The 21,017-nt window shown below is 47.4% G+C and overlaps 1 protein-coding gene across 2 annotated transcripts in view; it reads left to right on the top strand.

Moving 5' to 3' along the window:
- Nucleotides 1-21,017, top strand: part of MMRN1 (multimerin 1) — a 286,257-nt gene that overhangs the window by 185,609 nt on the left and 79,631 nt on the right. For both annotated transcript variants that reach the window (XM_078676117.1, XM_078676118.1), the window contains exon 3: nucleotides 9,285-9,391. In XM_078676117.1, coding sequence (XP_078532243.1) covers nucleotides 9,285-9,391 — 107 coding nt within the window. The remainder of the gene's footprint in view (nucleotides 1-9,284; nucleotides 9,392-21,017) is intronic.

Here is a 21,017-nt window from a genome sequence, read left to right as displayed (position 1 = left end):
ATTTGCGCTGTGTTGTCTTACTCTAGAGGTACCTTTAATGGGCTTCATGAATCTGACTTTGAGGTTTGAATCACAAACGTACCACATGGCGTGGTGCAAGCATGACGCAAAGCTCTTATAAATATGCCCCTAATTGAACTGTGATTCATTCATTTTCTCACATAGTTATTGTTTAGTAGTTCAATGTCATTTCCCCTTTTGAGCAGGTTAGATGTCTTCGCTGACTATTAATTTTTTTAGGGTGTCTAGAGTGAATCTGTTTTACTTAATAATATTTTTTGGCTCGGAAGCCGGACAGAAGTATTTACGGGGAGGTAAGGAGCAGTGACATGGGCTTTCCAAAATTCTCTATTAAGGGTGCTAATGTGTTTCCGTACCGTTAAGGGTCACAGGTACGGTGGTCATGTTGCTTCTAACTGTATGTCGCATTGAGCAACATTTTGCCATATTGCCAATACTGTTCCCGGGCATTAACAAGGACTATAAGTACGAGGTCCGTTTGGCTTTTTAATTTTAATGCCGCACTCAGTAACACTGTGCCATGCAGTGAACTGTATGCCACATTTAGCAGCACTTCATTATTTTGAGAGTACTGTTCCCCGCATTGATAAGGGTCACAGGTGCGAGTTCTATACGGCATTTAATTTTAACTTTATGCCGCATTTAACAACACGATGCTATGCCGCTATTCACATCAGATATAATGGGCTAGTAACAGATGTGAGTTCTATTACAAATCTGGGGCCACAATTGTGATTTAATGACAAAGAACATTTGTGTTCATAGTATGGATGACGTGACAAATTTGAATTGCAACAACTGATTCAACTACTTGAAGGGGTTGCCATTCAAAGGGCTGATCTAGATGCCTTAAAGGTTTCTTTGCACATGCGTCTTGTGTGCAATAGAAACAACAGTGGCTAACTTAATAGGGGGATATGGTTTGAGCTATCCCTTACAATTTCTGACATAACAACCAATGAGAATTGTACGTCTGGACCTGTTTTAACCTTTCAGGGTTAGCGGGACATTTGATGTTGTCTTGTGTGCAGTTTTTCCCAGATTTTTTTTATAGAGCGATGCTTCCTCTCCTTGAGCCGCAGCCAGGTGAGGTGAGGACTGATTCCCCTGCATAACAGGTATACGGGGGTACCAACGCATTGATGTCCAAGATATGACACGATGGTTTGAAATAATAAAAGTGATGTAATAACTACATCACTACTATCTACAGAAGGCATTATTGCCACTGGTGTGATGTTGACTGATTGAGACACCCATATTTTAAGTGTCTACCTATATGATAGTCTATCTATGAATGAGTAACATACATACATTTTATCTTTTCCAGTGGTCTAACAATCCACAGGCAGAAGGGTACTGATATACACCATTTACATTCAGGTGATATCTTTTCATTTTATTCACTTTTTGTGTCAATCACACATTGCAGTAGCAATTAGTTTTTACAAGGTCCTGAGGAAGGCAAGGACAAGATGGTCCATTATTATTGCTGAAACATGTCGACCGAACAACATTAACCTGGGCAGATATTTGTTAAAACTGCCTTAGTTGCACTGTTTTTAATCTTGGGAAGTTGAGCAAAATAATAAACGACAGTCTCTCATCTACCCAATTTTAAACCACTTTTTTCTCATATTTTCTCAATTTTTGTGCACTGCAATTTTGGTTACCCATCACTCCTCTCCACCAGCAGTACATCTGAAGGCATACCTAGTGTGGCATCAATTGGTGTTGGACACTGTCATCAGGTCCACTATTCATCATGTTCGCCACACTATGGGAATACCATAAGGAATCCCAGATGATGAAGGGCGGTACCGAGTGGTGACTGATGGGCTTCCTTAAAACCCTAAGGATGTTACTGATGTCTTATAATTATAAGATATATTGTTAGTATCAGATATCACTGAGGTAGTCTCTTTATTCAGACCTGTGGACACTTGTATTGTTTATAAGTTAAGTGATTGGGGGTTGTGTCAGCACCAGGTCTCAAAAATATCCCCTACGACCCTTCTCTCTTGTGTATTTTTTTCTTACCTCAAGAATGTACCAGAAACTCATTTGAAGGATGTCATACTGGTGTAGTGTATACCTTTTCAAAACCATACGTTTGTGCAGTTTATCTGCACCTCACAATAATCTCTAAATTCCTGATCCAGTCCTGTGTGGCACTCACCAATTTTGCTCTCATCAAGAATTAAACAATCATTGGCATAGCCAATAGGTCTTGCCTTTGGTATCTCATAAATGTTTAGTTATCCAGCACAATATCCTTGGTGCAACAACATTAACTGTTACATGGCTAAACACTTATAAGGTCCCAAAGGCGAGACCTATTGGCTATGTCAATGCTTGTTTACATTGTACTAGTGCTAGGAAGCCCCATTGCTTGGGCAGCTATGCACTTTGTAAACTCTATAATATTAAATATTGCAAGCACATTGCAAATACCAAAAGAACAAATCAGAAGTAATTTAACTCAGTTTGTCGCCATTTGTTTTGTGAATACCAAAAACTTTATTCTATTTTTCTGATAAACACTGGTTGTTATTGCTACACAGTTCAAAGGCAAACATTTTAATCAACTCCGAAAGATGAAAGGCTGAGCTGCGAAACGTGAAAGCTCACATATGGTCGCAGCAAATCTTGAGCTCTACAAGCCTTTCATGATAATTATTTAGACATATAATAAGAAACAATGTGGAGCGCGAGCAGTGCAGACACCACTGTGACAGCGGTGTAGCCACATCGCCAAGAACCCTGGTGCAAAGTAGGATGACCCCAGCCCCAGACTGTTTAAACTGTGAATGCAGCCATAATAAGACTTGGACCCAGAGGACGTAAGAGCGATATGATAGGTTCACACTATAAAAATACTTCAAAGTACAAAACAAGTCCGACCGAAGGAGATAAACAGGATGTGTACGGTGATGAAAATGTGAGTTAGGGACTGGAATTCAGGTTGCGCATCCTTGGCTCCTAAGAACGCCTCTGGGACACTGCACTCTTCATTGTTTTACAATAAATCAAAGCAGTGGTGGGCAAGAGACTGAATCCTTTGCTAATGCCGACATAGCTGGAATACTGCTTTCGTGCAGACAAACCCCGTCAATGTCTCTGAAACCTGAACCGCCATAACCACATTCCCAGAGAGTCCCCGAGGGGGTAAGGGGCCAGCTTCCAGTCTGCTCCCCAGCCTCCCTGGGGACCCCGTATCGGGAGAGATCCGGAACTCCAGCACCGCCGGGTGCCCCAGTGAAACAGGGGTGGCTGGTCAAAGACTGGGGAACGCAGTGGCGTAACATAGGCCCCGCACACTGGGGTGGGAAGCTACAGAGGGCCACCTCAGCACAGTACACTGGGGGGGGCTCAAGTTTCGTTAAGTCACTGAGGAAACGGTCTGGTGGCCGACGAACACCATTGGAGCCTGAGGGTCTGGGGGGAAGGGTTGTTGATAGTATGGGTTTTACAGAGTTGGCCCACTGGTGCGAGATCTGCAAGGGGGAGGGTCGGGATTCTGTGCGGCACAGCCAGCCCTGCAGAATAGTACCAGGGACTTTGCATGCATCAGACCAGAGGTGGGTGAGTCGATGAGGTCCGGAGCCCCACCGAGACCGGGGTGACATTTGCTTAATGCCAGGAATCTCCACCTCTCCGCTCCAGACAATGGGACCGAGACATCCATGGGGTGACAGCTGATACTTAACATACATTTGAACAGACACCCCAAGTCTAGAAACAAAGTCTTTAAGGCCACGCACGGTAGGAAATAGCAAGTATTGCAGCGCTTGGTCAAAGATCAAGCAAAAGAAATATTAATGTTTTTGAGTCAATAAAATCGATAGGGGGTGGCGTGAGCTTTCCAGATGGGCACAATGCTGGTGTATATTCGACTTCAGAATGCACAACCTATGAGATGTTGGCTGTATACATGCATCCAGATGCATTTGTATATGTGTGAAAGTGTTAAATCGGTGTGGACTTGTTGCACGAAGAAGCACCGGCGCCCTCTAGAGTGTCATGTACAACCAAGCAGAGGGCTGGCTATTTTGACCCTTTCTAGAGTATGGGTGCCTTACAAAGGCCGGAAAAGGCAGACTCATGCCAGATTTTCAAGTTGTACAAGTTAAGACACACTGACACATAATGAATCTAAATAAGAATATGACTTGGATCCAGCCCACCTGGGCCTACATTGGACACCCCATTCTAGAGCAAGGATATAAACATGCAAACTTCAGGTGTTTATTTACAAAATATGGCCTAGCCGCAGGCTGACTGGAAGATAACTGTGCATTTAAGAAGAACAAGATACAATGTTTCCGTCCGTGTGTGAGATACATTCCATACGTAAGAATCACATCTTTGGAATTGTTAATAACAGTTTGGCATCGTTTGACAAAACTGGATTAAACTTTCCTTCAGTTTGATTTATGAACATGGACTCCATTAAGCTGGTGCATTTGCAAGATCTGTCACGGGTGCACAAGTTATACAAGGTGTCACCAAAGTGCTGAAATTCAGCTTAATTAGAAATCCAAAATCTCAGTCAGACACTGCTTGACAGATTTTGGGATAAAATGAAGCGGCCTGGTTCAATTTGCAATCCTTTTTGCATTGATGAAAGTCGATTTAGCCTTCTTTGCAAATAGACAAAAAAACAAGGATCAATTGAAGCAAAACAAAAAGAAGTGCGCGCGCCTTGCGCTGAAAGGAAGCTGCAGGGGGAGAGGAGAGAGGAGGGGGCCTGCGCCAGTTTCCCTTGTGGGAGAGAGCAGGAACCATCTGCTAATTACAAACAGATGATTTTGAAAGCTTGCTGCCGCAAGGGAATCGCCAAACATGCACTCGTTGCCATTGAAAGCAATGCAACGCGTGCACGCTTAGGGGCGAAAAAGGGATTACTAAAGGTCTCTCCTATACAGCGCATTTGTGCGCTGCGTAGGTGAGACCTAAAAATGAATCCTGAGAAACAAACTAAAACTGCTACTCTTATCTAATTCCCATCAAAATGACCAGACAGCTTTCATTAGACTATTAAAATTTGTGGATTTGAAATTAACATCAAACTCCTGTATCTTAAGTGAATGCTTACATTCGGAATGTAAACTGACAACTGCAAGCACCAAAATTAAAAATTTGGATTAAGGTAGTTTACCCTTTCTCCCAATGCCTTTTATTTCATGCACAGTGCCCTCTCACATTCAGAAAATGTTATTTTTGTGCCTTGAGTATTTCATGACCATTTACAGGAATTAAAAGGCAGTCACTGGAAAACACCAGTATTCCTAATGTCTTTCTAACAGGCATTATGTCTGGGATGAGTGCTGAGTGTGTGTGGTGCTCTTGAATGATTTAAGAATAGAAGTAAATATTGAAGTGTTGGTGCATTGAAACTGCTGGGAAAACCTACTGTTCAACCTTTACATGGAACTTCAAGATTGCCTTTTACAATAAATACAGAATTTCATTCCACCTTTACGGGGCTAACACTCAGCAATATTGAAGAATGGACTTCACTAAATGTTTCCAAATAGTTTTCAAACTCCAACCACTTGCTTCTCTAAGCATTTAACTAAAGCAGAACTGGTTAAGAAAGGAATTCTGATCCCTCCCTCAAGCAAAACTCTGAGGGGGTCATTACGATGGTGGACGGACTTGAGTCCGTCCACCATCGATGTGGATACTGGGACCACCCGCCTGGATTGCAGCGGTCCCGCACACAAGATTACGATGCGACAACCACTGCAGTTTCACCACCATCCACCGGCTGGTGGGGAGGCAACATTGTAATATGGCTGACGGTGCCTGCTAGGCACTGCCACCATATTGTTGATGTGGGTGGTTCCGCCAGGCAATCGTAATGATTGCCTGTGGTGGACCTGTGGCGGACGGATTTTGCGTCCGCCAGTACACCTCCCTCCATTGTAATTTGGTGGGCGGAGAAGTGCTTTACGATGGCAGTGAAACCGCCACTGGCAGACTGCTGGTGGCCGTTTCACCACCATCATAATGACCCCCTTAGATTCCCACTCATTGGACTGGATATATGAATACCATAGGTCTCTCTCAGCCACAATGGTCACCAGTGCCAAATGTTTAGGCTTCAGCCTAAATAAAATAAAATACTTCTCCTTGGACACTCTTATGAAGTCTCTAGATAAAAAAATAAATCATCAGTAATATCAGACAAAGTTTCCTAAAAGCAGATCTAAAAAACATAATGCAAGCTATGATTATTTCACTCATTGAACAAGGGAATGCCTTACTCAATGTTCAACTCAAGACTCAACTAGCACCCGCAGAAGTAGTCCTACACTCAGTTAATCTCAGGAACAAGGACATTTTATTCTGTAACTTCCATTCTTCAAGGTAGGGTTTCTTGGTTCAGTCTAATCTGTGTTGAGTTATAGCTATTGTTGGTGTAGGGTGTAGGTGGTATGGATGAAGAGTGTCGATGGATAATTGGATGGAAAGTGAAGCAATAGGGTTTAAGATAATGCTATAGTGTATAAACGATGATTAGTTGGTGGTGGTAGTGTGGATGTAGGTGATGCAGGATCATTTTATAATGTGCAAGCGTTGGACTTGGCCCAAAATGTTCATCCTCATCCTTCTGTTTTATGGACCTGTTTTTGTTGGCTATTAAAACTCAGCACACTTTACCACTGCTACCCAGTGCTAAAGTGCTTGTGATCTCTCCCTTAAACATACTGAAATTGGCTTATATCCAATTGGCACATTTAATGTACTTTTAAGTCCTTAGTGAAGTGGTGCTACATGTACACAGGGCTACTAAATTAAGTGCTAGTAATGGACCTAAAGCACTACTTGTGCCACCCACTAAAAGGAGCCTTTGAAAACGTCTTAGGCCTGCCACAGTAGCCTATTGTGTAGTGTTGAACTATCATTAAACCTGAAAACAAAACTTTTTGCCAGGCCAAAATCCTCAATTGTAATACTTACAAGTCACCCTTAAAGCGGGCACTAAAGGCTTATAGGGAAGGGTTTATGGTATGTAAAAAGTAGGACATATGAGTTTCAGTTTTACATGTCCAGGCAGTGAAAAACTCCCAAAGTCAGTTTTCAATGCTTCAAGGTCTATCTATCCTATTGACTAACCCTGGGTTACCTTATTACATTTAATAGTATCTAACATTGGATTCGGAGCAGGCACAAATATACCGTTTACACTCATAAGAATTGCAATTCAAAATCTTCTTTAATGGTAAAGTCGGATCTTAAGTCACAATTCTGAAAATGCCATTCCTCGTCCCTGCTGCGTAGGCGAGACCTAAAAATGAATCCTGAGAAACAAACTAAAACTGCTACTCTTATCTAATTCCCATCAAAATGACCAGACAGCTTTCATTAGACTATTACAATTTGTGGATTTTAAATGAACATCAAACTCCTGTATCTTAAGTGAATGCTTACATTCGGAATGTAAACTGACAACTGCAAGCACCAAAATTAACATTTTGGATTACCACAAACTGATGACTGCGAGCAATACTTTGCGCTTTTAGGCCCTATATACACTAGAAACTTTAAAAATGAATGTCTTTGGTTCTAATACTTAAATTTTTGTCTTTCTGGTATCATTTTATTTATTAACATGTACTCTACTTTTCGAAATTAGTTTGAGATTTTTTTATGTGTATTGATTACTGATTGTCTGCCGCTTAAATACTTTACACATTGTTTCTAAGTTTTGTCCTGACTGCTTTTGTGGCAAGCTACCATAGGGTTATGCATGGGTTAAATTAGTGACGTTTGTGGTTCACTGCAACAAGGATAGTGGTTGTTGCCTGAGTGGTACTTTCACCCTTCTGAGCCAATAACCCAATTTCTTCCACAAGTCCTTTCAGTTGATATCTAAATTCTCTTACCCAATTTAGAAAGTAGGGATCGTGCTTATCCTAATGGTGTACATGCTGCTTGCCCTGCTGTCAAGATAACCATTGGTCAGTATTGACATTACCATAAAAGGTACCAGACGGGACACCTAATTTTGCCACCATGGAGAATTTACATGGTTATGCATGATAAGTTCCCCTGACATGCTCAGACAAAACTCACAGTACAACAAGGAAACTTCCGATATGTATATTGGAAATGTACGCATTTGGGTAACTTGTTTTAGCTACCTATCTTCCAAAGCATGAACTGTTCATCCTCTCTCTCTGTGCTCTATCATTTCTCACACCATTTTTTGTAAACACCTGAAAACCTTCCTCTTTACCCTCTGTCCACTTCTTTCTGTATTCCAGTTTCATAGCACTTGCTGGCACTATTTCTCCATACCAGGACAACATTTTTGGGTAGGGAAGTTCTTTAGAAATGTTCAAATCAAGTACTCAATCATATTCAGTATCAACCATTTGTGACAGGAGTTCGATCATGCCAACCAGACATGGATGAATGGTTCCTACAATGGTTTTACCCAATGGCAGTTCCTGCCATGATGACAAGAACCACCTTTGTGTGAATACATCTGCCTCAGTGAAAGAAAATCTTCAGTACTTCAAACATTCCTTTGGATTTGCAGGTGTCTCTAAATGTTCTAATTTGATAGATAACTCCATGACTTTGGGTAATGTAGAAGAATGTTGCATCCAGCCTGCCAAAGTGTTCCACATGCCCCTCATCTTTGTGTTAGGGATGCATTCCACGGGTGGAGCACGGGCATTCCCATCCATCCACCAATGGTTTTGGTGCATTCCCAGATTTACTAAAGGTAGTAAACCTGAGAATGTAGCAAAATGATATGCCTTCCCGGGTGAGGCATAATGAGGAGAAATATGTTTATTTCTACTTGTTACTTCCTCTTTCTATGTGTGCTGCAAGTGGTAAAAGCCTCTAAGGACAGTTTTTGTGCAGGAAATTGTCCCTGCCTGCACAACACAATCCTGTCTGGATGCCTGCATTGGTGCTAGGCAGCACACAGTGCCCCAGCACTAGGAGACAGGAGAAATTAGCCATATCTTAGTATGTATGGTGCATTTCTCCTGCCTCCCTTTCACGCAACACAGCACAGCATCTTTGCCTGTTGTCTTCATATTGCATGAAATGTAAGTAAATATGCCCCAGAATTTAGAATATGAAAATGCTTTGCAAGATATCCTACTGACATAGCAGCTTGGAAGGTGGCTTATGTCAGGCTTCTTAAGGAAGCACCCCTTGCATTAATGTTCAACAATTTGTTGAAGGTACCTGCATGTGATTTTGTTTTGAATGTGCCCATTATTATTCTTCAGATATCGAATGGTGACTCGTCCTGCATACAGAATGAAGCATAAAATAGTAACATCATTGGAGTGGAAGTGCTGCCCAGGATACAGTGGAGAAAGATGCCAAATTGCAGGTCTGTATTTCCAGTGATATTGTGGTAGGAAGTCAAACAATACATCTTTTAATCAGCATAAAATGTGTGTTTATTGTTAGCCTGTCATTACAGTGACAACTTTTGTATAATTCAGTGAAAAAAACAATAGTAAGAATTCAGAATAAAGTACATTCTACACTCATGCCCTCTTGGGTGTGTCTCTGCAAGGCACTGTCAGTTTCATGCACACGTGACAGGAAGAGAAAAAGACAGGTGGACAAATCCTCACTTTATTTCGAGGCAATCAAGCAAAGACGGTTGTGTTGTGCACTGTTATGTTTATATTAAGGTATACACAATACCATTTAACACATGTGCTTTGTGCCATGGTTTGGTTTGTAATGAGTCTGACTTTTCTAATTGCTGTTGATAGTCCTCTTTTAAGAAAGATTGTATATGCAGTGCTCACCATTGTGCCTTTGATGCTTTGTCAACATGTTGAAATACATAAAATTCTCGCTAGAATGTGTATTTCTGGTGCGCTGGATTGAAAGACAGAATATCAAAGGCAAAAATATTGTGACTAAATTATCAAGAAAGTTAGTACATATGGGCAAGTGTAGATTTACTGTTCCTAACGCCACTTCTACAGTCCTTGAATATATGTATATCATCAAGTACATAAATAGGGAGGTAAGTATAGTAAACCTATGTTTCAGGTTCAGCCGGCACAGGTAACAGCAGTGGGGTGGTGGTGGGGGGCCGGAGTCAACAGACAACTTGATAGGGTAAGTAATATAAAAAAAAGTTTAAAAAAGCACTTACCTTGCGTTCACCTCATCGCCGATTCAGCGATGCGGCGAGCTCAAGGTAAGTGGTTTTATATATGTTTTTATTTTATTTTCCCAATCCCGTCATCTGTTAACTTACCTTAAGCTTCTAGACAGTGGCTTTGAAGTGCAAAGAATTTCCTGCCTCCCCTGTCCTGGCTCCAAACTGGCTGAAGTGACAATGCAGGGTCATTAGGCCCTTTGCGTGAAGGCGGTTCATAGGCTATACAAATGTAAGTGGGGCTGTGTTCAGATCAGGAGGCCAGCAGATTAGCCCTTTGAGTCATGTTGGGGTCCTGGATTCAAGATAAAATTGCATGTCCAGTTCTCCTTCCCCAGCCTAGAGGCCTCAAGCAAGCAGACCAGGGCAGCAGTTCCTTTGGAACAGCAGCAGCCCAGCAGGGTGGCAATCTATGTAGCAGGACATAATTCCTTCGTCCTGGCAGAGTACCCGCAGGTCCAGAAGTGTTCTGAAGAGTTGGAGTCTGAGGTCCTTCTTTTATACCCTGGTGCCCTGGTTCTGGAAGGTGGGAGAAGCATTTAGACAGTGGCTTTGAAGTGCATGGAATTTCCTGCCTCCCCTGCCCTGGCCCCAAGCTGGTTGAAGTGAAAATGCAGGGTTGATAGGCCCTTTGTGTGAAGGCAGAGCTCGCTCAGTCTATTCAGGTGTAAGTGGGGCTGTGCTCAGCTCCCCCCTACTTTATGCCAGCAGATGGCCCACTCAGGCACACCTAATACCTCTATTGTGTAACTGTCTGGGAAGAAATCACAAAGTCTAAGTGTCAGGTACACCCAGTCATGTGACCCAGGACAGGCTACAGGCACAAAAGGGCTAAGGACAGGAAAATTCCAACTTTCTAAAAGTAAAAAAGAAAACTGAGACGTATGTCCTAGACACTAGGTACACTACCATAAGTCACTATGAAAGTGTGAACAATTTAAGCAGCACAAAATGAAAGATGCTTATCATGGTGTAACAATAATTTTAGCACTGAGCATGAATAGTAAATCAGTGAAAATGTCCATAATCCGAATAATAACCAGAACGCTGAATCTTGCTCAGTCGGTTTAATTTTTAAACGGTGTGAGAAAAATGGTACTCTTCAAGGTAGTGATACAAACAGGGAAAAGAAGGGGGTCCTAGGGAACTATTTTAAGACCAAGCGTGGATATAGTCCCCAAATCAAATACCAAGGCTATCACCGGGTCTGCTACTACCGCTGGCTAGATAGAACACAACAGTGTGAAAAAGGCATACCTATTAATAGGGCGGATTCCCATCACTCACCAAGGTGACATGCTTCATCATCTGGGTCTCCTCCTAGCGTCACTCTAGTGACGCCAAGGGCTGTGACCCTTCCACTATGAAGGGGAGCTCACAGATGTTTTCCAAGCTAATCAGAAAATATGCGAAAGCACACTACTAGGGGGATCACTAGATGTGAAAAAAACGTTTTGGGAGAGTGATTAACGCAGTGCATGTAGGTAAGAAAGTGAACTAAAATGAACACCAGGAGAGGATTTGGATTAATTGAATCCACTGCTTTCTTCAGGTCCTGAAGAAAGCCGTGGATTCAACTAATCCAACAGGCTGAAACATGTAGACCATTCTTCTTTCCTCTGACACTAACAGTTATTATGTTAAAACTGTTGTTGCACTGTTTTTAACTTGGACAATAGGAGATATTCAATAAACTTTCCCTCTCCTGCTGTTCATTTAACTTCACTTTCTTAACTACATGCACTGTGTCCATCACTCTCCCGCAACATCTTTTTCACATCTAGTGGTGCCCCTAGTAGTGCGCTTTCGCATATTTTCTAATTAGCTTGGAAAACATCCGTGAGCTCCTCTTCATAGTGGAAGGGTTGCAGCCCTTGGGGTCACTAGAGTGACGCTAGGAGGAGACACAGATGATGAAGCATGTCACCTTGGTGAGTGATCGGAATCTATCCTATTAATAGGTATGCCATTTTCACACTCTTCAAGGTAGTAAATTTGATGATAACATGAGATGGTCTGTCACTACAGCCGATCCCAATGCATTTCAGGCATTATAATTGCCCTTCGTCAGGGGAATCAACAAACACAAATAACAAATCAACCGTATATAAGACATACATATAAAAACGAAGTATAAAAAAGAGGGCTCAAGCGTGGGCTGGACATCAGATAGATGAGCGTGTACATAAGAGGCCAACTGTACAGAATTCAATGTGGCATGTTAGAAACCTCAAGTCAGATAGAAACAAACCTGGAGCCGTATTAGAAAGATGCAAAAGAACAGTGTGGATAATTTTCGGGGCATGGCCAAGATGGTGGCGGAGTAGGACGTTCTTCTGTGTCCCTCCGGCACCTGGCCGTCATTAGCTTTGTATAGCGTTTCTTTTGGGGCCCAGTAGCTGCCTTTTGTGAGTCCTTACCTCTCCCTACGAAGCTGTGCCTTTGCCGGTGCTCCGTTGTCCAGCCGCGGCAGTCTCGAGAGAGAGGTGGGCGGCGCGGCTGCTCCGCAACGACCGTCGGCCTGACCGCTGAGTCGCGGCGGGAGCTGCTGTGGGTGCTGCGGCTCGAGTGCCCGTCGGAGCCCCAGACGCTGTGAGCGAGCTGCGGTACCTGGGCTGTGCTGTCGGCGCTCTCTGCCGGCGCCCTGTGACAGCGCTCCAGTGGGGGCATGAAGCTGGACACTCGGCGCGGAGGAGGGGTGGCCTCCGGCTGGGCGCTCTACACGAGGCCGCGGCTCCTGGGCCTGCTCGGGCCAGACTGGGCGGAGTGACGGAGCGGAGTGAACCGCAACGGGGCGATTGCTGAAGGGGCCCTAGCGGACAAGAGTGCAAGGGGCTGAGCCTACGAGTGCAGTTCGCCCCATACTTACCCTGCCACCGCCTGGATCGGCTCCACGAGCAGGACCTGCCAACGCCTCCTGATGCCAGTTCTGGGCCCAATTACCTGAGCGGCCACATGGTGTACCTCGGCTGCTCTGCCTGCCGGATGATTGCGCTGGTCTGCCCGGCCCGGCGCTGGTGTCTCAGAGCCTGAGGAGAATACCTACAGGGGCGCTTGGACCGGCACTGCGGAGGGAGCCTACCTGCGTGGGAGGCACGATAGACCGGCGAGGACGCCAGTGCGCAGTGAGTAGTGCCTACCCTGGGCTGGGTCCCCACTGACGTGCTGTTTGGGCCCGCGACGCAGCTGGGATACTGTGGTGGCCGCTACTGACCTACATTTCACTGGGGGAGTCCACAGTTCCAACATCGGAGCTGACTCTGCGTCACACGGCAGTACGAGTCTGAGTGGCGGTGCTGCACGATATGAGGGCACCTGGACATAGGGCCCATCCCCGCACTGAGGTATAGCGGGCACGACGGCGACAGCGCGACTGAGGCCTGGGGTCGGCGTCTGTGGGCTTTGGTCTGTCTTCGCTGGGATTCGGAGCGGTAGTTCGCGTAAGGCGTGGAGGGGTGACGCCATATGCCGCCTGGACAGCCGACACCATCGTAGGTCCGTGGAAGAGACGGTGAGCACGGGGGCTGTGTCCGGGATTGGGACAGAGTACTGGCACTTTAGAGAGGCTGCTTCCTGTTGAGAGGTGAATCCCTGCTCTGGATTGGGTTCCCGACGGGCCAGAGGTGCAACGATGTCCTCTTCGATGCGCAAAGGGAAACCCGGCAAGGATGGCCAACCCAAGGGTTCCCAACAACCGGCATCGCCTGGTCCCAGTGCATCATCCGAGGAGAAAGACGATGAGGCCCCAGCTACCAAGGCCTTTATGTCGGAACTGTTTGCATCTATAAAGGAGGATATCTCTGAGCTCCGGGCTCAACTGGCGTCGGACCTTCGCGAGGTACGCAGGGATGTGGACAGCGTCGGTGAACGCGTGGCCACCTTGGAGGACCATGACCTAAGCATGGCGAACGATGTCCACCAATTGCAACAGGATGTGATTCGACTCACGGAGCAGAACTTGGACCTCCAGGCCCACGCGGAGAATCTGGAGAACCGTTCCCGCCGGAACAACATCCGCATACGTGCTGTGCCGTGGGACGGAGAGGCGGGTGACTTGCGAGGCTATGTGCAGGCACTTTTCTTGCAGATACTCGGCGAGGAGGACATGCATGTTGTCAAGATGGATAGAGTCCACAGGGTGGGTCTGCCCAGACGGGGTGGAGGGCCGCCTCCTAACATCTTGGTCTGTGTGCATGATTTCCAGCTAAAGGAGCGTATCCTGCGGAAGGCGCGGAACATTCAGTCCCTGCAATTCCGAGAGCACCGTCCACAACTGTACCAGGATTTAGCAGCTTCGACGCTCCAGAAGAGGCGCGAGTTCCGGCCAGTGACCGCCTTTCTGCGAGAGCACAACATTTCCTATTCCTGGGGGCACCCCTTTCGCATCATCTTTCGGTGGCAAAACAGGCTTGCGCAAATCCGCTCCCTCCAAGTGGCGAAAGAGCTTCTGGGCCTTGACGACCCGACTCCCTCACCGGCGGCTGGCAATTCACCATCGCGGAGGCGGCAACGGTCCTCCACGTGGCACAGAGTGGGTTCGGAGGTGGATCGCAGAAGGCCTGATCGCACGCTTAGCTTGCAGGAGAGAGGTGAGGCGGTGGCCTCTGTGGCATCGGTGACGTTGGCATCTTCTCAGCAGAGTTCCGGAGCAGCCTAAACCATGGGCCGCTGGCCAATGGCGCCGGAGGGGCAAGGGAACTCAGGTACCGTGGGTATATTTGTACTTTTGGAGAAGACACCCCGGACCGTGGCCCTGGGGGACCCTTCTGTGGTTTCCCGACCCCATCCAGAGGAGGTCTCTTCGGACTACTATCCCCTGGGACTGTTGAGTATATGGGTTGCTTGTTTGTTGGGGGGTGGCGGTTGGGGTGCTTGGGGGGGGGACCGGGTGGGGTAATGGGGGGTTGGGAGGGGGTGGGTTGGGTGGTGGTGGTGACCAATGGATGATTGCTGCGAGTCTGGTTTCCCGTGGAGGAGCTTTCCATGGGCATTTGTATACCGAGTTCTTGAACGGATGCAACCTAAGGTGCTCTACCTCGGCTAGGTACTCTCTTTTACTGCTGTGGGGCCGGAGCTTTGGGGTCCATGGGTCCTGGGGTAGGAGAGGGGAGTGGAAGGGGGAGGGGTTGGCTGGGTCCGTGCAGAAAGGGGCTGGGGCAAGAGGGGAGGTCGGGAGGTGTTCGGCGGAGATGGGGCGAGGGTGTGTTGACATTGCGAATGCAAAGCGGCGGGGCCTGATGATTCCTCATGCCTCTTAGCATCGGCACGTGGAATGTGAAGGGTCTCAACTCCCCGCAGAAACCCCAAAAGCTCTGGAAATACTTGTTGGACCATCACTTAGATGTGGTGGGTCTCCAGGAGACCCATCTGGCACGCAGGGATGAGCTCCGGCTCCGACATAAACACTTTCCCCTCATCTACAGGTCTTCTGCCTCTACCAAACACAGGGGGGTGGCTCTTCTCTTTCGGGCATCCCTCCACTTCCAACCCATGGGGGTATGTTGTGATAAGGAAGGTCGCTGGTTGATGGTTAAGGGGTTGTTATACGGACGATTGTGTACGTTTGTGTTGGTGTATGTTCCCAATGCACAGCAGAATGGCTTTCTCCAGGGTCTGTTGAATAAGGTGGGGAAATTTGTTGAGGGGCATTTGTTCTTATTGGGGGATTACAATATGGTCTGGGACAAAGACTTAGATAGCTCCCGCGCCCAGAGGGCGGACTCCGGTGTCTTTTCCGGCGAAACGAAATGCCAGATGGGCGATTTGGGATTGGTTGACGGCTGGCGCTCCATGCACCCTCAGGCCCGAGATTACACCTTCTTTTCCCACGTCCACCAGTCCTACTCCCGCATAGACCATATCTTTTTGAGCCAAGCCCTCAGGGGGGATGTCCGTGATTCCAGGGTTTTTCCGCTCTCCATATCAGATCATAGCTTACTGGTCCTCGTGCTGCACTGGTCGGTGAAGGGAGATGGCATGCGGAAATGGTACTTTCCAGCTGTGCTTACCAGGGACGATACCTCGTGTAGGGAGCTACGGAAGGCTATCAGGGAATTCCTGACTCTTAACCCGGCATCAGACACATCAGTGTTCAATACATGGGACGCTTGCAAGGCCTCGCTGAGGGGCACTTGCATAAGTCTCAATGCAAACCTCAATAAATTGCGGAGGAGGGAACGGGAAGATCTGGAGGCAGAAATTGCCGTCTTGGAACAGGCGCACAAGTCAAACCCATCTCGGGTAACCCTCCGACCCCTAACGGCTGTCTGGGGAAAATTAAAGGCTCATTACGCCAATCGAGCTGAGTTCACCCTCCTGCGGCTGCGGCGAATATCGTACTCGCAGGGGAACAAGGTGGGAAGGCACTTGGCCCGTCAGCTTCGAGAAAAGAGGGAGAAGGAATACATTGGGGGAATCCAGGACGCGGGGGGATCCTTGCAGCATCGGGACGAGAATAAGGCGAACATCTTCGGACGATTCTATGCTGCACTATACAAGGGAGACTCTTTGGATCAGGGCGCCCAGGACGAGTTCCTGGCAGATCTCCCCATGCCGCAGGTCTCTAGAGAGTGGAATGAGCTTTTGACGGCCCCCATTTCCAGAGAGGAGGTGTTGGAGGCTATTAAGGCCCTAAAGCTTCACAAGGCACCGGGCCCGGACTGATATACTGCTCTCTTTTACAAATCATTTGCGACGGAACTGAGTGACCATCTGGTCTCCCTCTTCAATGAAATGGCAGTCACTGGGAAGACCTCTGGGACTATGGCCGAGGCCATGATCACCGTGCTTCCCAAGCCGGGGAAGGATCTTTCCAAATGCTCATCGTATCGCCCGATCGCACTCCTCAATGTAGATGCTAAATTGTACTCCTCTATCATTGCCCGCAGGCTCCAGGACCTGATGCCGGCCATCATCCACCCGGACCAATCCGGGTTCATTAAGGGACGGCAGACACATGATAACTTGAGGCGGGTGATCCACCTGATAGAGAAGGCTACCAGGTTCCGCATCCCAGCAGTACTAGTGGGCCTGGATGCGGAGAAATCTTTTGATCGTGTCGATTGGGAGTTCCTGTTTCGCACTCTGGCCGCCTTTGTCTTTTCGCACCAGTTCATAACAATGGTCCGGGCAAATTATATCAGTCCCAGCTCGAGGGTGGTGATTAACGGGCATCGGTCTGCCTGTTTCCCTCACTCACGAGGAACGAGGCAGGGATGTCCTCTCTCCCCTCTCCTCTTTGCGTTGGGTATCGAACCTCTGGCGCTTGCGATACGGGAGAGGGAACAGATCAGGGGCCTTCCGTTCACGGGTGAACAGCACTAAATTTCCCTTTTTGCAGACAATGTGTTGTTGTCAGTGGGGGATCCGGCTCAATCATTGCCGCATATTCAAATGGTGTTATCCGAATTTGAAGCGGTGGCTGGGTTCAAGGTCAATTTTGACAAATCATACATACTGAACTTGACTCTCCCTCCAGCGGAAGTGGAGCGGGTACGCTCGCTCACGGCGTTGCCGTGGGTGCCTGCCTCTCTGTTATACCTGGGAGTTCAACTGACTCCTACCGTAGGATCATTATTTTCGGCTAACTTCCCCCCATTGCTAGCTGCGGTACGAGGGGACCTGGACCGGTGGAAGCCGAAGTTTCTCTCATGGCTTGGCAGGATCCATGCTCTTAAGATGGTCCTTATGCCTAAGTTTCTTTATCTTTTCCAGGCCCTTCCTATCCCGATAGAGGTGGACTTTTTCCGGCGCCTCAAAACCTTGATGCTGAGATTTGTTTGGCAGGGTGGACAGGCACGCTTCTCCTTCACGACACTGCGTCGACCACGGAAGGAGGGAGGAGTGGGGTTCCCTGACATGCACTTGTACTATAAAGCCGCTCAGCTACGAGTACTGGTGGAATGGTCCCAGCAGCTCTCAGAGAAACACTGGCTACATATGGATAGGAGTGTGGCTGGGAGGTCGATCTGGGACTTGGCCTGGAAACCGAAGGTAGACAGGCATAAGAATGCCTACATTAGCACCCCTACTAGCACGGTTTTAAAGGTGTGGGATACGGTCTCCGGCGATGAACGTTGGACCACGTTTCCATCTCCCTTTACTCCCATTCACTTCAATCCGGCCTTCCCTCCGGCGATGCAGGAGGGACCCTTTAGGTTGGGGAGAGAAGGAGGCTGTAGAGCGCTCACACACTTGTTTCATGGAACGGAGCCTTTCACGTTCCACAATTGCATGCGTGACTATGTGATACCGGCCACTGAACACTTCCGCCACAATCAGCTTCTCCTCTGGGTGACGTCGGCGGGAATAAGAGATGCCGCCACCCGGCCACTTTCACCATTTGAGGCCTTTCTTCTACGCACCTCCACTATGAAGGGGACGATTTCCTTCCTGTACGGGCTACTACTGGCCACTACGGTCTCTCTGCGTCCCCGCTACATGGAGCACTGGGAGGCCCTTCTGGGCCGAGACATTTCTGAAGACGAATGGAAAAGCCTCTGGCGCGATATCACGGCGCATAACCACTCGGTGAACCTTAGGGAGGCCCACTTAAAGACCATGTTTGACTGGTATCTTTACCCGTCCAAGCTCCATCGAATATTTCCAGCCTCTTCAGACAGGTGTTGGAGGGGCTGCGGGCTGTTGGGGGATTTCCGCCACATTTGGTGTGATTGCCCAGTCATCCGCCCGATCTGGGCTGAAATTTTATCCCACATCAAGGATATCCAGGGATATCCGATCCCGGAATCGATGGCCCATGTTCTGTTGGGGCTCCGGGATCCGATGTTAGAACACCAAACTAAAGCGGATAAACGTATCCTGTGGCTCTGCCTTGGGGCCGCCAAGCTCACGTTGGCTGCAGCCTGGAAGAAACCGAATGCCCCAGCTCCATCGCTATGGCACGCGAGGCTGTGGGGACTTCTGAGCATGGAGAGAGTTGCGGACATCTTCCTAGGCAATTTTAAAAACTTCCTCTTCCGATGGGGTCCCCTGGTTCGCTTCCTGTCACGAGGCCTGCCGTCTGCGGTCTGCCCATCCACATTTCGTGCTCTCCACCTTTTCCAGGTTTAATCAGACCATATGATTATGGGGTATGAAGTGAATGAGTGTGTTGTCACCACCACCAAGGGGTTGGGTATGTGGGTTTGTTAACTGTTGCGACACTGCTTAGCCCGTGGGGGATGCTAGAATTCTAAGCCTTCTACGGCACTATTTCCATTGCCGGTCAATTGACCATGAACAGATCTGGGTACTATTCCTTGGCATGAGTTGGACTTGAGAACTGAAGTACCTCCCTCTGCATCCTCCCCCTTTTTTTTTATTGAGCTTCCTACAGCTCCCCCTGTGTGGGCATACTGCGGAATTGTCGCTTATATAAGTTTTCCTTTCCTTTCTTCTTTTTTCCTGCAAATTCTAAATAAAAATTTTACAAAAAAAAGAACAGTGCGAAGAAAAAAGAAAAATTGCCCGATTACACACAACCTATCCTAGACAATCAACAGTGAAGAAAAGAACGAGTGGCAGAGGTAAGGTCTAGGGTGCCAGAAAAGATACATTGGACAGTTACCTGGCCACCAGAGCATTTTTGAAGCAAGTTACAAACTTTACAGGATGACTGCCATAGAAGTCAAAGGAGTCGTCCTGAGGCTGAGGGATGCGGGCAAAGATTCTCAAAAGGATGCTCCGGTTGTGGTGCGACCGACAGTGGTGTCTCAGTGATAATTCCTTGGACCACAGGTGATGCGGAGAAACTATGGCCACAGAGATTGGGCTCTCTTGAAGTCCTCTATGTTGCAGTAGTCGGACAGCCAATGCTGCACTACTGTTCACGCTGCAAAGCGGTTGGATGAAACCTCTTTGGTGGTGTCTAGTGTCACGAGGAATCCAAACTTGGATAGCACGCCCAGGTCCACCAGTCTCAGAAACAGGTTTTGGTTATTTCGGATTAGCCCTTTGTTGTGCCCGGCAACTGGTAGTGGCAAAACATCTGCAGTGGCTACTACTTGTTTGTTTGGGCTTGTTTGCCTAATATTGTCCTGGAGCTGGTTCCAGTAGATCAGCATCTGATCTTCGGAGTCACTGGTCTTGGTGAAGCAGGGAAATCAACTTTTTCCAGGGTCAGCAGCCAGAGGCACAGTCTCAGTCTTAGTAGCCCAAAACAGCAATCGGTACAGTCCTCTCGACGGTGCAACCTTTATTTACGCAGTTCAAGGGAACAAGGGAAGTCCTTCTTCAGTCCTCTCTTCTTCTCCAAAGTCAACTCAGGGGCACGGGACCAGGGGTGCCTTACTTATTCCAAAAAAAGGCCAGAGGGGACCACATGGTCTATTCAAAAGCTCCTGGTCCCCTCCTCTTTAGTGTTGAAGTTCCTGTGATGTGTGGCATCTGGCAATCCCAGAGTGTCCCATTCTTGCCCCCTTCAACATGGTACAACCCTTCCTCAGTCATCAGGAGCAGGGTAGCCCACCTAAAGGTGTGGCTACCAATGGGCAACACGCCCACAGGAAAAACGTTTTGGGCACAAGTTTCCCTCCCTTAGCTCGGTCTCCTAATTGTCTGCAGGAACAAAAGGTATCCTGCTCAAGGATATTGTCACAAGTGGCCCTACAAAGGCAGCTTCACTTTTAAGCTTGCCTTTGTGGCTAACACACTGAGTAGCCATTCTGGGAGAGGAGGTGACACCTCGCTCTGCAGCAACTGCTTTGCTCCTTCACACATCACCCCAGGTGGCCAGAAACCCATATATGTCTCAGTGCCTTTGTGAGGCCACTGGAATAGCTGGAGTGCAGATTGGCAATTATCTAAAAGTTGCTTACCTTTACTAGGGACTTTA

This window comes from Lissotriton helveticus, chromosome 2_1 (genome assembly GCF_964261635.1).
Source record: "Lissotriton helveticus chromosome 2_1, aLisHel1.1, whole genome shotgun sequence".
Classification (NCBI taxonomy): domain Eukaryota; kingdom Metazoa; phylum Chordata; class Amphibia; order Caudata; family Salamandridae; genus Lissotriton; species Lissotriton helveticus.
Note: the sequence above shows the minus strand (reverse complement) of the source record. Positions and strands in the feature narration are given on the sequence as shown.